The sequence below is a fragment of the Mixophyes fleayi genome, chromosome 2 (genome assembly GCF_038048845.1).
Source record: "Mixophyes fleayi isolate aMixFle1 chromosome 2, aMixFle1.hap1, whole genome shotgun sequence".
Lineage (NCBI taxonomy): Eukaryota > Metazoa > Chordata > Amphibia > Anura > Limnodynastidae > Mixophyes > Mixophyes fleayi.
In genome coordinates, this window is record NC_134403.1 from 174,289,774 (window position 1) to 174,307,591 (window position 17,818).

General features: G+C 38.6%; 1 protein-coding gene across 4 annotated transcripts in view; it reads left to right on the plus strand.

Annotated features, from left to right (window-relative positions):
• The window catches only part of AUTS2 (activator of transcription and developmental regulator AUTS2), a 1,332,985-nt gene that overhangs the window by 337,095 nt on the left and 978,072 nt on the right, over positions 1 to 17,818 (plus strand). For all 4 annotated transcript variants that reach the window (XM_075195009.1, XM_075195006.1, XM_075195008.1 and 1 more), the window contains exon 2: positions 13,876 to 14,082. In XM_075195009.1, coding sequence (XP_075051110.1) covers positions 13,876 to 14,082 — 207 coding nt within the window. The remainder of the gene's footprint in view (positions 1 to 13,875; positions 14,083 to 17,818) is intronic.

Sequence of the window (17,818 nt, forward strand, 5' to 3'; positions counted from 1 at the left end):
CCTACGGGGGCCTCTCCTTCACCCACTCCACCAGACCGGACGAGCATCCAGGAGGTGGAGTGGGCCTCCTCCTGTCTCCTAACTGCACTTTTTGGGTCATTCCCACCTTACCTTCCCTCTCCTTCTCCTCCTTTGAAGTTCACTCCATACGTCTCTTCTCCCCTATCCACCTCCGTGTCTCCGTCATCTACCGCCCCCCTGGCCCCACCTCCCTTTTCCTCGACAACTTCGCCGCCTGGCTCTCCCACTACCTTTCCTCTGACCTCCCCTCCATCATACTTGGCGACTTTAATATCCCCATCGACAACTGTTCTGACCCCGCCACCATCAAACTTCTCGCCCTTTCCTCCTCCCTAGGCCTTACTCATTGGATCTCCTCCCCCACCCACTGTCTTGGTCATTCCCTTGACCTTGTCTTCTCTCATCTCTGTGATCTCTCTGACTTCTCCAACTCTCCCTTCCCACTCTCTGACCACCATCTCCTCTCCTTCACTCTCTCCTCCTCCCCTTCTCCCGCCCCGCCTAAAGCTACCCTCACTAGGCGCAACCTTGATGCTATCGACCCTACCTCTTTCTCCTCCTCTATTGAAACTCTCCTATCACCCCTTCCCTCCCTGGCCTGTCCTGACCAGGCGTCCTCTCTCTACAACCTCTCCCTCACTACTGCCCTTGATGCAGTTGCCCCGGCCTCCTCTATCCGCAGACGCCGGCTTATTCCCCAACCATGGCACTCCAAACTCACCCGCTTCCTCCAAAAGTGCTCTCGCACTGCCGAACGCCTCTGGAGAAAATCTCGTTCCCTAGCTGACTTCCTTCACTTTAAATTCATCCTCTTCCTCTTTCTGCTCTGCCCTCTCCCTCGCTAAACAAACCTTCTTCAAGTCCATCATTTCTTCTCAGTCCTCCCATCCTCGCCGCCTCTTTGCCACGTTTAACTCCCTACTCTCTCCCCCACCTCTGTCCCGTCTTCCCTCACCGCTTCTGACTTCGCCACATTTTTCTCGTCCAAAATTGAGGCCATCAGACTGAACATATCCTCCTCCCCTTCCCCCGCCACACTCATTGCCTCACCTCCCCCCAACAACCAACTCTGGTACTCCTTTTGCCCCACTACAGGTGAAGAAGTCCGCTCCCTTATTCTCTCCTCCCCACCCTCTACCTGTCCTCTCGACCCCATCCCCTCTCACCTCCTTCGCTCTCTCTCTCCCACTGCCTGTTCTTATCTCGCTCACCTCTTCAACTTATCTCTTTCCTCTGGTACAGTCCCCTCCTCTTTTAAACACGCTCTTATCTCTCCTATCCTCAAAAAACCCAATCTCGACCCCACCTCTCTTGCTAACTATCGCCCTATCTCACTACTCCCCTATGCCTCCAAATTACTCGAGCAGATTGTCTGCAGCCGCCTCGCCAGACACCTCTCCGACTATTCCCTCCTTGACCCTCTCCAATCTGGCTACCGTCCCCTCCACTCCACTGAAACTGCCCTGGGCAAGGTTACTAATGATCTCCTATCGGCCAAATCCAAGGGTCACTTCTCCCTACTTATTCTCCTTGACCTCTCCGCAGCCTTTGACACCGTGGACCACCTCCTGCTGCAAACCCTTCTGTCTCTTGGCCTCTCTGGTTCTGTCCTTGCCTGGTTCACCTCATACCTTGCTAACCGCTCCTTCTCTGTATCCACGTCTGGTTCTTCCTCCTCCCCCTACCCTCTCCCTGTAGGAGTCCCGCAGGGCTCTGTTCTCGGCCCTTTACTCTTCTCGCTCTATACTTCCTTACTTGGTGCTCTAATCTCCTCCTTTGGTCTTCAGTATCACCTGTATGCCGATGACATTCAACTCTACATCTCTTCTCCTGATCTTTCCTCCACCCTCCTCTCTCGGGTATCTGACTGCCTCTCCGCCATCTCCTCCTGGATGTCTGCGCGTTTTCTTAAAATCAATATCTCCAAAACTGAACTCATTGTCTTTCCTCCGCCCAGACTCCCATCCCATCACGACCTCTCTATTGTCATAAACAACACCACTATCTCCTCTGTCACCCAACTCCGCTGCCTAGGTGTCACACTTGACTCCTCTCTCTCTTTTGCCCCCCACATTCTTTCCCTTGCCCAGTCCTGTCGCTTCCAACTATGCAACATTGCCCGCATCCATCCCTTCCTCTCTCAGGATGCCACCAAAACCATCATCCACGCACTCATCATATCCCGCCTGGATTATTGCAACCTTCTCCTCACTGGCCTCCCCCAATCCCATCTCTCCCCCCTCCACTCTATACTCAACGCGGCTGCAAGACTCATCTTCCTCTCACGCCGCTCCTCCTCTGCCTCCCCTCTCTGCCTCGCCCTACACAGGCTTCCCTTCCCCTATAGAATCCTCTTCAAACTCCTCACCACCACATACAAGGCTCTCTCCCACTCTACTGCCCCCTACATCTCTAACCTCCTCTCCATACACACTCCTGCCCGCTCCCTGCGCTCGGCCAATGATCGCTGCCTCTCCTCCTCTCTTATCACTTCTTCACACTCCAGAATCCAAGACTTTTCCCATGCAGCCCCCCTTCACTGGAACGACCTCCCTCGCTCCATCCGTCTCTCTCCTACTCTGTGCTGCTTCAAACGTGCACTGAAAACTCACCTCTTTCGCAAAGCCTACCAACCATCTACTTAACCACCTCACCTCCTCCACTCGCTCTCTCTTCTCTCTTCTGGCTCCCCTTGTGCCTGGTTCTGTCTACCCTCCTTTAGGATGTAAGCTCACATGAGCGGGGCCCTCTTCCCTCCTGTCTCCTCACCTGTTCTTCTGCTCCATGCTTATTGCAGCAGCCTGCCTGGAGTTTCTGAATTATTGGTATTTTTGTTTATTGTTCTGTACTGTTTCACCCTGTATAGTCTACTGTTTGTACTGTGTACGGCGCTGCGGAAATCTTGTGGTGCCTAACATATAAATAATAATAATAATAATAATAATAATAATAATAATAATAATATTTAAATCTCTTGAAAATAGATTATATGCATAGCAGATTAGATAATATTTAAATCAACCAAAAAGTCTCAATAATTAGTAACTTACTGGACATAATTAGAGCTCTCAAGATCCTAGAATCACCTTGTCTGAAACAGGTAGCAAATAAAAGACCAAAGATTCAGCTTTCTCCTGAGTTGGGGTGATCCTGAGTCTTTTTTTAACAAAATAATACACAGCAAAAGAAAACATGTGCAATTAAAAGTGTATGGTCATTTTAAAACCAATACATATTTTCACTTGTAAAAATAACAACAAAATATAAAAATAATTAATTATTATTATTATTATTATTATTATTATTATTATTATTAATAATAATAATAATTAATTAAATATATTATATAACTACTTTTATAGTGTAATATTATTTGTCTTAAGCACCTTTCTTTACACTAATAATTGAATAAACATCCAGGTGGTTTAGCTTAATATTATTTATTTCAATACAATGAAACATATGCAGGCTGGGCTGGGCTGGGGGGCATTGGGGCATCTGCAACCCAGCCCGTCCCATAGTGGGCTACCTTGGCTTGGGTCACTGGGCCACCTGCAATTTTTTCCATTGAAAATATGCTGTTGAATAAGTCTTGCCCCCCGGGCTAAAATTTGCCAACCCTCCCCTGAACATATGGTCCATTGAAAACCATAGATTAAAAAGATATTAACAGTGAGGTACATACAGTACATGTGCCCCAATTCTTTGTATTTGTCTACCATTTTGATTCCTTAAGTCTGTGCAGTAGTGGTTCATCTGACTCACGAAGTTCAGAAAGCATGTATAGTGTGAAGCCTGGTCTCAGAACTATTCAGTTCCAGCTGATAGACTGTGCCTGGTATACTGATTTAGTTTTAATGCACAGTGGAACACAGAAGGGACTGTAGCAGAGTTTAAATATTAAATATTAGAATTTTGGGAGCAGTAATGAAAAATGATTTTGGCTTGGTTATTAAAAAGAAAAAGGGGGAGAAAAAGTAAACAGAAAAGTTTAAAACAATATAAATAGTTATCTAAAAACTAAAACAAATATACATTTTAATTGGAAGTAGAAAGATTAAAGTAATAACAAAATATATTTAAAAATGGTAATATACACATCTATTGCAGTGAAAGAACTCCAATTTCATTTGCATTTTTAGTCTGGATACTTCAGATTTGGCGAGTTGGAAGAAAGCTAGAGATGAACTCTTGGCAGATTTACTATGTTGAATAAAAAATAAAACTTGTTCTTGTTTATTTTCATCTTTTGTTTTGTAGTTTAACAGTGGTTACATTTTTTTAAATACCTATTTATCCTTTTAGTATATAATTGAATTCTAGAATTTTTTCCAGTACATACCTGTTGTTCATATGCAGAAATATTACAACAATTTATCCTAATTGTCGTGAGATTACACTCCAGTTTCTTCACATATTTTCTTGTTAGAATGTTGTTATTGTAAATTAAGATTTTTAGATCGAGGAAGTGAATCATCTCTTTACTTGCTTCAACTGTAAATTGTAAATTGACTGCGTTAGAGTTGATATGTTGAAGGAAAAACAAAATTTGGTACTCAACCTTTCTATATAAAAAAAAGTTGTTGATAATGTCGTGAACATAAGGAACTTACAGATGTTTATAAGAAATGAAAAATAACTGCAGTGTAAATATGTTATTTCAATTGAATCCATTGATAAGTTTGCTACTAAGTTGTAAAATGTTAGGACAGAAAGTCTGATGTAAATTCTCAGTGTGAGAAGATAGGAGTGTCACCTATGGCAGCTTCAAAGGGCTTTTGCTGTGAGATATATGTTGACAAAAGTTAGTTTTGGACTCCTGAAAAGACTTTGTGAGGCTGGTCACAGCTGGACATCCTTGCAGCCCAGGGCAGCATTTTGAAGGCCTATCAAAATTTCATCATGCTTGGTATCAAAAGATGGACAGAGTCATAGGGGATTTATTAATGAAAAAATTGGATCAATATGATGCTCTACAGAAAAGTTAGATCACATAGTAGAATTGGTTAGTAAATCAAGCAACATGCAAAAGTGTCACGGGCCACAACCCCCTGGGGGTAGAAAGAGGTGTGTAAGTGTCTTTAAAAGGTTGAGACCAGTTATAGCAAAGAGTCAGACTTTTTGGGAAATCAATTCACATTGATAAGCTATCCATCTTCCCAGCCAATTTCCCTTGACCAGAAAAAGGCAATTCACGTAAGTGCCATTCTTAATGTAACCCCTTTTAGTTTAAATTTTTTGCTTGTGTATGTTATCTCAATCTATTTATTGTTTATTAATTATTTTTTTTATATCTGTATGCCCTGCACTTTTTTATATTAAATCTATAATTTAATATGTTATGTCCTTGATACACTAACAAATCCATTAGCCTGTTAAGAAGAAATAACTCAGCCAAGTTAACCCTTCGAATGCCAGTGTGTGATTTGTTGATACATTTGATTAACAAGCTGTGTGCGCTTCCATTTACATTTGTGTAACAGTATGGAGGTGTGAAAAGTTAACCCTTTGCTTGCTGGTGTGGTTCTTGCTAGTCTGTGAGCAGCTAGAAGCCTTGTGTACCAGTGTGGGACAGTATATTGGGGTCCTATTGCCCGTATTCAATAGGTGGTGGCAAACCTGAAGTGTGTGAAGTGTGAGCGCGGTTTGGGATGATTCAGTAGGTCTATCACCTGTGTGATAGGTAGAGAGAGACCGCAAGCTGGAATCATGTGACCTCATACAGCAAACACCCCCAAAGTCACGGCAACTGGGAGCTTGTTAGTGACAGAAATATTGACACAAAAAGATAAATCTTGACTAAACTTTTTGTTAGACCAGATCTTGAGTTGTTTTCACTTTAACATGAAAAGGTTTACATAGCTGAGTGCAAATACAGTTCCCATTGCTGTGCTTTGAATTTGATAAAATTATTGCCTTCTTACTAAAAATAATTGTGTTTTGATACATATTTCATACTTGTAATGAGAAGGTTGATTTTTTCTTCATGATAGATTTGGTTCCATATGCATACAACCGGCAATGTGTCCAATGCATCTGTACAAAGATTTAACATAACATGCATAGTAAGTTTGGCAACACATTTTAAATAGTTTGTTCAATACATTTGTTGTGTCCTGTAAATAATGTTAATCAATATACTGTTAATGATTTGATGTGACAGTCTTGGTTCTAGATACAATATTCCTGAAGAATTTTCAAGATCATTATGAATTTTGAGGAGATAGTACAACATGGTGGTGTGTGTATTAATGATTGCTAGAAATAATATATTTGTTTGTTCAAATTTCTAGTAGTGTTTAAGTGGGCTTTCTTTTAGCTAGTCTTTGGCAGTATATGTTGATGAAATAAAAAAATGGATAAGTTTCAGGGCATGGATTTTCATGGCTATTGGTGATGTCTCATGCGTGTCAACATAATAGTGGTTAGTGGATGGAAGTTGGCTGGTTACCCAGATGTCCCATGTAGAGTACCAAAATGGTCCTATTTCAATCAGGTGTGCTCTATAAGGGTAAAAAAATATATATCAAGCATTTTTCCAGGTTTATTAGTAAATATGTATCATATTGTACTTGCAAATTAAGTGTACAGGAAAACTTTGACACAGTGTGCAGTTGTCCCCTGCCACTGTTGGAGATGTACCAGGTTAACCAAGTAAAGAAGCATTCATGCTACACGGCTCAAAAGGAAACAAACTCTCTTCTACAGTCAACTGGACATTCAGGAGAGAGCTTGATGTGTAGCATGGATGCTGACTTTCTCAAGCAACCTTCACCAGCTGTATCTGGTAATACATTCTGAAGGGCATCAGTTACAAAAATAAAAAAAAATAATTTCCAAATTAGTGGTATTTACCTTGGTAGCAGCAGTAGCAATGTTTTAAGATGCTAATAATATACATCTTTTAAATCGCACACAATTTATATATGTTTATTACAATTTATATAAAGGATGGGAGGGACGCCATTCAGTTCTGCCATGCAGTAGAACATACTTACCAACTTTAGAAAGTTGGTTTCCGGGATCCTGCCGGGGGGCGGAGCTCCAAAATTGTGCATAATTTTTGACGCGCCCCCGTGAAGTAATGACGCGAATGCGTCATTTGACAGTGGGGGGCGGTGCCAAACGGCGCTATTCACCAGGAATCTCGGCGTTTGGGACCTAATTCTGCCCACTTCACTAGGAAGTGGGCACTTCCTAGTGAAGTGGGCAGATCCAGGAGATTGCCACACTCTCCCGGGAGTCCGTGAGTCTCTTGCAAAATGCGAGAGTCTCCCGGACATTCCGGGAGAGTTGGCAAGTATGCAGTAGAATGCTAGTCATACTAATAGAAAGAGAAGATGTAGAAAGAGAGCTGATTAGTCCATCAAATGTACATGGCACAGAAAACAATGACACATAAGCAAAGTGTTATGCATTGTCATATTGAGGTGACAGGTGCACTTTATATATAACTAAACATTATACAGTATGTGCATCAAAGCCACCAATGTGCATATTTTACATTTTAAGCATGTGCAGAAAATGAGCAGTTAGAATAGGAGAATAATTTTCTCACCCCTGTGCAGTTAATGATACTGTAGTTCCTGTCACAACAGGGTGGCTATAGTAGAGCATATGCACATAGCTTAAAACAATATATGGCTTTCTTTCAGTTAGGCGTAATATCAGTCAGGTTTAGATAGCAGAATAAACAGATGTTATGTTCTGGGTTGAGAATTCATGATGAGTCTTTTTGTGCTAATGTGCCTTAAATGATAACTCAAAGAATCCAAAATGATTTTAAAATAACAGCAGATCGGCACTTAAATACATTACTGTTTTATTTTGTTATTTTGTTTCAGCAGCTGTTGCAGATGGTAATTAGATATTTTTACAAGCATTTCTTTAATACTCGGAATTAGAATGGTCATTTACCAGTGTAGAAGTTGTTGTAGATTAAGAAAAGGGAACATATTGTTAAATATTCATATGAAGAGGAATAATGGAGTAATTTCCGCTATCCCTGAATCACTTCAAAAACTATTTCCTTGTCAAAGCACTCGGCAAATTAGATGTTGCAGCCAATGCTGCTGATATGATCTGACAACCCCTTTCAATTCTTGTTTCTCAAGCCTCTTGGTTTAGTTCCCAAACCTTCTGCCCAGAACTATAGTTTCTAATGTATTCAGCCATCTATGCTCCGAGCATTTCTGCTGTCTGATTTTCAAGGCCAGGCCTACATGGGATATCAGCATGTTATAATTTAGTGTACAATACTATCAGGAATGTCAGTGTAAAAAGGTTTTGACAATGAAGAGCCCCAGAGATTGCAGTTTTTAAAATGTGTGGAAAAACAAGTTGAGCAATTGTTTGCATTTAAACATTTAAGAGTTTTTGGTCCATGTGTCATTCATTATTAAAGTTTAACAAGATTAACACAATGTTTTGAACAGAGTTGCAGTGTGCAATGCAAAAAATGTTCCATTGTTCAACAATAATATGTTGTCCATAAAGAATCATTTCAGTTATATTAATGTTAATTTACAAGACTTCCTTTACATCATGATAGGATATGATCTAGTTTTAATGGACAGCTAAACCTAATTTATAGATTTTAGGTTATGCTTTATAAAAGAGCTGCTGAAAACATTCACAATCATATATGCAAATATTTTTCTAGCTTTTTATAACTGGAGATACAGTATTCAATAGTTTTCTTCATAAAACTTCAATGGTTATTTGCTAACGTTGTTCATATGTACAAATCTGACCTAAAACTATAGCAACCAGTGAAACAATTGTGTTATTTGTCTAACATGCACTAGACAGATATAAGCAAATGTATTATTGGTTTGTAGCGCCAGCGACCAGAGCAGACCGCACATGCGCTTTAGATACCTCTCCCAACGCGCAGTGGGGAAGCGGAGGGTCTAAAGGAGACATTATAAAACGGCAGCTGGAGATTCTGAAAGGCACTCAGGGAGACAGACATCCTGAGGGATTCCCCTACAGCCTGTTAGAGAGAGAATAACTGGAGTGTGAGAGGTCTGAGAGACAGAGGGATTAATGAGAGAGAGATACTCTCAGAGAGTGGAGAAACTTTACAAGTGGGAGAGCTTACCAGATACTTAAGCAAAGAGGAGCCATCTTGGAAACAGATGCTGGAGGCCACTATGGAAAGTAACCGATGTTTACCTTGTTATTGATCTACTTGACTAAGAATTTTTGTTGCTAGTCAGGTTGGGAACAGGCGGGGAGACATGAAGAATATATTATAATACCCTTTTTGCGGAACTGTGATATAGTTACAAGGGACAAACCATGTTACAATGCAAGGGGTGCAAATTGGTTTATTATTTTGCACACAAGTTAAATACTGGCTGTTTTTTCATGTAGCACACAAATACTTGATAGCTTTATTTTTACACTGAAATTTAAAGTTTATCTAGGACATGCCCTATCCCAACTATAAATCTGCCCTCACATTTTAAATTTACCTCCCCCTCCAATGCAACATGGTTTTGTCCAGGTGCAAAGTTACTCCATTTTTATGCTTTGCTCTCCTTAATAACTCAGGCCCTAAGTCTATAACTGATGAAATTTGCACCAAATTCTTTGGAATTAGTTGCTATCTATGGGAAAGCCCTATAACTGTGTGTTGATGAGCCAGCTTTTACTAAAGTGACTGTATGCTTAAGAGAGGGAGCAGCGTGGGTGTAAATTATATTCTGCATTCTTGTCGAATTGGAGGAAAAACAGACAAGGTAGCATGTTTTACCAAATCACCTGGAGAAAGTAACTGTTTATTGGCGGAAAGTAAGATTGCAAAGTGCCACTGTGTGGACTTATCAATGTTAAGTCAATATTAAGGAATACAAGGAACTGTGACATTGCTCAATGCTATTTGCAACCGTAATGCCTGTTTGATCTGTGAAGGAGAAAAAGTGGTCTGTATTTGTACTGCCGCTTAACAAGGACTGCATGATTGTATACATTTATCTAATATTCAAATGTATTTGTATGATATGTGGTAGTCAAATTAAAGCAACTGTGATAGAGCTCAATATATCTTGCAAGTGATAGTTATCGTGCTTAGAGAATTACTGCACAACAGTCATTAGAAGGGATAGAGGGACCTCTTAGTGGTACAGAACTAGCGAGGCCTGTATAAATTGTATGTTAGATATTAGTCTTACTTTCTAGATACCCTTCAAAATTTGCATTTAAATTGCTTGTCACTTACAGTTATTACTGCATGCAAAGTTCCCCGTAACCATTTTTTGAAACAGATTCAATTGTCTGCAAAGTTCCTAAGAACATCGCCGATGTGCATTTTTACCAACATTATGGTAAAAAGTATTGCAGATTTTTGCTCACTATGGGTATCTATAGGGCACCAGCGAAATCAGCGTTACTTCAGTAAAAAAATATCCACACAAGGTGTCTCGCGGCCATTCCAGAGGCACATCACTCTGAGGGGCCTCCCTGGCCAGTCCATAGTGGGCTACCTTGGCTTGGGTCACTGGGATACCTGGATTTTTTTTCCTTTAAAATGTTCCTAATGGGCTGCCGAGTCAAGTCTTGACCCCCAGGCTAAAATTTGCCAGCCCTCCCCTGTCGTGGGGATATTTAGGTAATTGAATCTGCCCCTATGTTTCTAAATTTACTGCAGATAAAATTATTAATTGCTGTTACAAATTGTATTTTTATTCAAATGCTTATTTTTCTTTATTGCCTTCAGTACTGTAGAAACAAAGATTACTAGTAGGAAATGTTAAAATCAATGTAGTCATCAAACTGACACCACATTTATATCTAATATGCTTGATAGACATACGAGCTACATACAGCCCTGCTCTGCTTTACCGTGAGTGTGCTCAGAGCTGAGGGGAGGTTCTCTTATGTGTATTTGACAGTGTTGTGGCCAGTGTGGCTTTCAGCACCAGGTAGCAATAGGGGTTGAGTTAGATAGAGGCACTGGTGTTTACAGTGGCACCAAGTTTAAAGAGTCTGTATGAGTCACCAGCCAGTCCCTAGCTCCCATTGTTTGCTCTGCAGGGAATCAGGCAGTGGGCAGCCGCAGAGGAGGCCCTCTTGCAAGAGATTATGGTTCCAAAACTGACAGGTGTGGCTAAAATGATGGTGGTACAGTCGTGAGGCCTATTGGTGCCAGTCGGGAAGCTTTGTATGGTGAAATTCAGTTTTGTGTCTCTGTCGAAATCTTGCACCCCCAAAATCTTGCACACTAGACAACAGCCTAGGTAGCCAATGGGCTAATCAGACGCTGTATAACACAGACTTTCCGGTCTCCTTTGACTGATGGAAAACCTTACTTATATATAAGCTATCTTTCCACTTTATTCAGCTCAAGTAAAAGCTGATTTACATGATCCCTGGTTTAAATTGGGGATTCCTTTCTGGCCATCCAATCGGGTAACAGGCTCATTAACAGACTTCGGCTGTGGTGCATTTAGATCGGAAACTCCAATGGGGCAGCGACTGATTTGAACAAATCAATATTCAAGCTTTTGCTTCAGGTTATGTTCCTAATTGTTATCAATATTTGTTTAATGTACAGGACTGCAGAATATGTTGCTGCTTATAAATAGACAATTATAACAATAACACTTTGTGAAAGTTGTAAGGCATAATGTGAGTCTTTGTCTTTTGGAAAACTACTGTAGTTTCTATACTGTACTGTGCTTATGAATAACATAAAAGCATATTGAAAGCAGCCAGTACCAATAAGTAACATGTATATTGCGTGCTTGTGACTTTATTTCTGATGTAATGTCTCTTAAGATAGCTGTTAGAATGGAAATATGTGTTAAACATGTGCTAAAAGTAATATTTTTTCTTACGGTTGTTTTATAACATTTCTTTTAATTAAAACTAAGGTCAATGCAAAGTCATGCATAGGAAAACACAAATAACTGAAGAAAAATTATGACATCTAGGGGTAAATGTATGAAAGTTTCCCTTTACAATGCAGCGTCGCTTTAAATTTAAGCGCTGAAGAGGCTGAACACGCCGGAGATGAAGAATCCGGAGATTCATACATTTACCCCCTAATGTTTTTTGTCTGGAAGATTCTGAAATGTTATATACAGACATAAGAAGCCCCAGTAAGGGGCTGTGTTTTGTTCTTGTTTTGTTCTTGCTATTTATTGTTGCAGGTTTCTGGATATAGGCTCTAATAGTTTATGGTTTATGTTAAATATTTTATATGAATAAGAGGTAATGGGAAATAAATTATGGCGCTGTCCTCATTTTATAGTGTTTCTCATACAGCAAAATGCCATGCTCTATTTAAATACAATATTCAAACAAATAAGATATCAAGTATGACATGCAGCTAGATTGTTTCAGATAATATAGATATTTCAGCAAAATATCCTAATTGCCAAGTGATATTAAGGCTCAGGATGCAGCCAGTGTCCCCCTCCCACCTCTGTGGTGGGAAGAGCCACTAAACTGGTGTGGCCACACCCTTTTTCAAAGGCTATGGTGGAAATAGTTGTTTGTTTTCTTTAATAAGATAAGGCAAAGGGAATGGAGATCATTAACAATGCAAACATTTCTATGATTCTCCTGAATGGCTGATTATAGTACATATTCATAACTATTAAACACTCAATTTAATAACTCTAAAATATGTTGCTTTGTAGGATATGTTTCCCCAAATTCTTTTAGAAATACATATGGGGGTAAATGTATCAAGCTGAGAGTTTTCCGGCGGGTTTTAAAAGTGGAGATGTTGCCTATAGCAACCAATCAGATTCTAGCTATCATTTTGTAGAATGTACTAAATAAATGATAGCTATAATCTGATTGGTTTTTCAAACCCGCCCGAAAACTCTCATCTTGATACATTTACCCCATGGTGCATACACATGGGGTAAATGTTTTCATCTCTCACATACATGGGTTTTGCAACCCCTCTTATAATTCATTATATGACCCAGATAGGAAGTTACACATCCACGGAATCATTATATGTTTCCTTAACCCCAAAGCGAGGTATTGTATGAGGTACAAAGTGACGGCGTGGAACTCTTTATACCACCCTCTCTTATAACACCACCCTCGCTTACCATCAGATATATTACTATCTATATTGTATATGTCATCAATGCACTGTAATATCAGTTGTATTATTGCCTTGAGTGTGTAATAGTATTTTCTACCTAAACTTTGTATTTAGTGCGTTATAGTTCCATACCCAAACCTTCACTAAAGTACAAAAAATATTTAAACATTACCAATGAAAATTAACCTCTCATGGCACTCAGATGAGGATATAGTGCTCTGTTTTTTCCATCCCTCATAATGACTGAACTAAAATAATATTACAAATGCATGTTGTCTTTTTGTCAAATAACATGTTTTAACATAATTAATTTATGGAGGGTTATTTCATCTTAAACACAGTATATATGACAACTATACGATAATGAGAGAAGCAATGCAGTTGCTATAGCTGACTGGAATATTTTGTACAGAGTGTAAAATTCTTATGCAGAATCAACATAACAAAGAATACAATATTTATACAATAAAGTTATGAAGTGTAATGCATCAGGGGAATACATTTCTAAATGGCTCAATTTCCTTACTGATTTTAGTGAATAGAAAAATTGATCTAATGTGCAATAAATGAAATAGGTAATTGCAGCTTAGACAAAATCATTTTAATTTCAGCAGACTGAGAAATATTGCACATCAATACAATTTTGTTTGTAAACTGTATCTTGTTCATCAATATTAGACGATTATTGATTGACTGCATGGCAGACTTATCTGTTGGTTAAGTTTAAAGGCTACTCATAGTGTGCATTATTCATATTGCTATAATATATTATCTCTCTGCAGAAAGATGGGGCTTTGATGCCAGATGAACGTGAAACCAAGCAGCAGACCCCTCTAAGTAAAAAGAAGCGGGACATTATGAGGAATGGACTGTCTTATAAACCACAAAAGAACAACAAATACAGCCACCACTATGACTCAGACAGGGAAAATGACTATAACCTCTGCCAGCAGCTTGGAAAGAAAAGGTTTCAGAAGAGACAGAAACAGGTAGGATACATAATGCTTTTCACTGCGGCTCATTCATCTTCCCCCCAGTGAAAATATGTTGGATTTGTACTCTGTATCTGAATTATATGTTGTTAACATCACCCTTTGACCTGATTTATTCACTTGAGGCAAGGAAAAGCCTTTCATGATTAGCTTGGTACAACTTTATTAGCCTTCCGACTGAGACACAGCTATTAATATACCATGCAGTATTGTTATGCAGTTGCCCAAATAAATGGAGATATTGCTGACCGGTTGGTCACTAGTTCCCTGCATGAACAACACTATTAACTTTAAGACACGTATTTAACGCTCAGCTCATTTCCTAATTCATTTAATTGGTTTAAGGTGCCTGAAGGCTACTCTACAGCTGACATAATTATTCCACTGTTAGTTTTACATTACACATTTTATGTTAGGTTGAAGTTAACTGCTCTGTATCGTGCTGTAGGCTGTTTATATAGCCTTTGTGTGGCATTTTCTTTGTTTAAATTCAACCAAGACGACAGCAGGAAACTAGAATTACATTTTCGGATACCCTCTGCTTAACCTCATTGAAACATGCAACTGATTACTAATATTTTCCGCTTTAGTATTGCTGGACAATGTAAATGTTGGGAAAATATGTTTTATTGATTCTTGACTTATTTAAATTCATTCATTTACATTACACTCATCTTTTAAGATGGTCAATCTATATCCAACTGCCATGTTGAAACCTAAAAAGTATAGCCATATTCAGACTGCTCAAAGATATAAAATATACGTTAAAGTATATTCTCAAGTTTCACAGCTTTGTGAACATGCATATTACATAAAAGTGTCTTAGCAACAGACTTATTCATCAACAAGGCTTAATTGGGACTTACTGGTTAGTGTTTAAGTATAAAGCACCACCGTGCTACACAACATCGAATAGAGAATATTGTAACATTCACATCAGAACCTGTCCAATTGGATTTTGCAGTCTACATTCCCTACCACACAAACACACACACAAGGGTCATTTTTTGTCAGCAACCAATTAATCTACCAGCTTTTTTTGAACTGTGAGAGAAAATAGAGCACTGAGGAACCCCCCATGTAAACAGGAGGAGAACATTCACACTCTTTATAGATAGGTTCCTGGCCGGAATCAAATCAATGGCTTTAGCGTTGTAATAAAGCTAACCCCTGTTCCTTGTTTGATCATTCTGATTTTGTTTTCCCATCTGGAACCAGAATAGAATGACTAATAAAGCAACGACATGTTCCTGCCTGTTATTAAATGATTATGGTCCATTCCTCTCCCAGCAGTTCTAAAGGAACACCCTAGAGGAGCTATCTTCCAAACAGGAAACGGGAAAGTTGATTGCAAAGCAAAGTGCAAATGAGGAGGGTAAAAACAAAGTAGGAAACAAAGGTTAAACAAGATAATATTGATACATTATACTGTGAAATACTTACTGACTAAAGGCCAATATTCACATCTTTATGTCTGGGGATGAAGCAAACATTTTAATATGATTAAATAATGAACCTAGTTATACCCAGTTTGAATTACAGACCTGATATCTGGAGGAAGTTAAGAACTCTCAACTGTATAATTTCAACACAGCAGACCTATTGTCACCATCTTATCTCATCTCCAAGCACATTTGAGTCATTAAGGAGAGCAAAGCATAAAAAAGGAGTAACGTTTGCACCTGGGCAAAACCATGTTGCATTGGAGGGGGAGGTAAATTTAAAATGTGGTGACAGATTTATAGTTGGGGTAGGGCATGTCCTAGATCAACTTTAAATTTCAGTGTAATAATAAATTTATTAAGTATTTGTGTGCTAGATTAAAAAACAGCCAGTATTTAACTTATGTGCAAAATAATAAACTAATTTGCACCCCTTGCATTGTAACATGGTTTGTCCCAGAGAACATTTACTCCTTTTTTGCCTTAATGACTCAGGCCCATAGTGATAATCAGATTTAGAAATGGAAATGTAAAACAAACAAATAGATAATATTAACAAATCTAATATGAGACATATTCTCTATTTTTTACAAAATATTACAACGACTTTCCATATCAATTCACCCAATAAACATGTTTTGGCTAATGTTTAATTTTTTTTCTCTATAATGATGATATCAATGATGACTTGACTACAAAGTTACATGTTAAACTAAATAAAACACTTTGATTTAATACATTTATTTTAAAGTGAATTATGATATGGCTATTTTGCAATCATTTTACATTTACAATTTTCTATTATAACACATCAATCATTTCTTTGTAATGCGCGCCATTATTTTGACAAAATGCCACATATAGTATTTAATTATACACATAGGGCCCGAGTCATTAAGGAGAGCAAAACATAAAAAAGGAGTAACATTTGCACCTGGGCAAAACCATGTTGCATTGGAGGGGGAGGTAAATTTAAAATGTGGGGACAGATTTATAGTTGTGGTAGGACATGTCCTAGATGAACTTTAAATTTCAGTATAATAATAAAGCTATCAAGTATTTGTGTGCTAGATGAAAAACAGCCAATATTTAACTTATCTGCAAAATAATAAACTAATTTGCACCCCTTGCATTGCAACATGGTTTGTCCCAGAGAACATTTACTCCTTTTTTGCCCTAATGACTCAGGCCCATAAACTATAAATTATAAACATAATTGTGACAAAAATGGTAATTGGTAAAAAAAAGTATTGTTAGTAAATGATAGCTAGGACTAGAAGTCAAAAAGAAAACTGCTTAAAAAAAATTCTACTAGGGTTTGTTTTGGGAGTACATGTTAATGTCTGACATACAGAAAAAATAGGTGTATCAGCAATTGAAAAAAATAAATTGTTCACTATGTACCTCAAAATGTGTAACAAACATAATAGGCCTCAAACTGTAGGAAATCAGTCTTAAGCTTATTAATGAGAAAGATGTGTTGATGTATGGAGTCCCATCAGTATTTAAGTTTGTATGTTATCAGTGTTAGTATGGAAGTAATGGATTTATCCCTTCATCCTCTTGAAATATTCACCATAAATTGCTACAAATTATGGTCTTGTCTTACATATCAGGATGTATGAAGTGGAGAAGGGGGGAGCTTAGATACATAGTTGCTAGGAGCTAACATGTTCATGTTATTTTCACGAATATTTGTTGCTGTGCCAAGGATAATACTCAACATGACACATCCAATAGACTTGGTCATACTATGATTTATTGTATTTTTAATATACATTCTTCAGTCTGTGTCAGCTTAGTATAAGACAAAAATGCACAAAAAATATGAGACATTGCAATGTGTTTGGTTAGCCTTAGAAAACCAAGAATAGCATCCGGCACAATAATAGTAATAATGGCTTTTTTATACAGTCTGCAGATGCAAGCGCAGGGTGCTTCATAATCGCTGTATAAGTAGTTGGCTAATAAAATGCTTGAGAGAGAGTATGTTTGGAGCCTTATTCCCTTTCTGGTTGATGTACACTGATTTACTAAGCTGTGGGTTTGAAAAAGTGGGGATGTTGCCTATAGCAACCAATCAGATTCTAGCTTTCATTTATTTAGTACCTTCCACAAAATGATAGCTAGAATCTGATTGGTTGCTATAGGCAACATCCCCACTTTTTCAAACCTGCAGCTTAGTAAATCTAGCCCTGAATGTCATATGTACACACATATATATGTGTGTGTTAAAAGAGGAACATGTTACAGTAAATAAGCTATATGTTCTTTCACTGCTAATGTGAAAT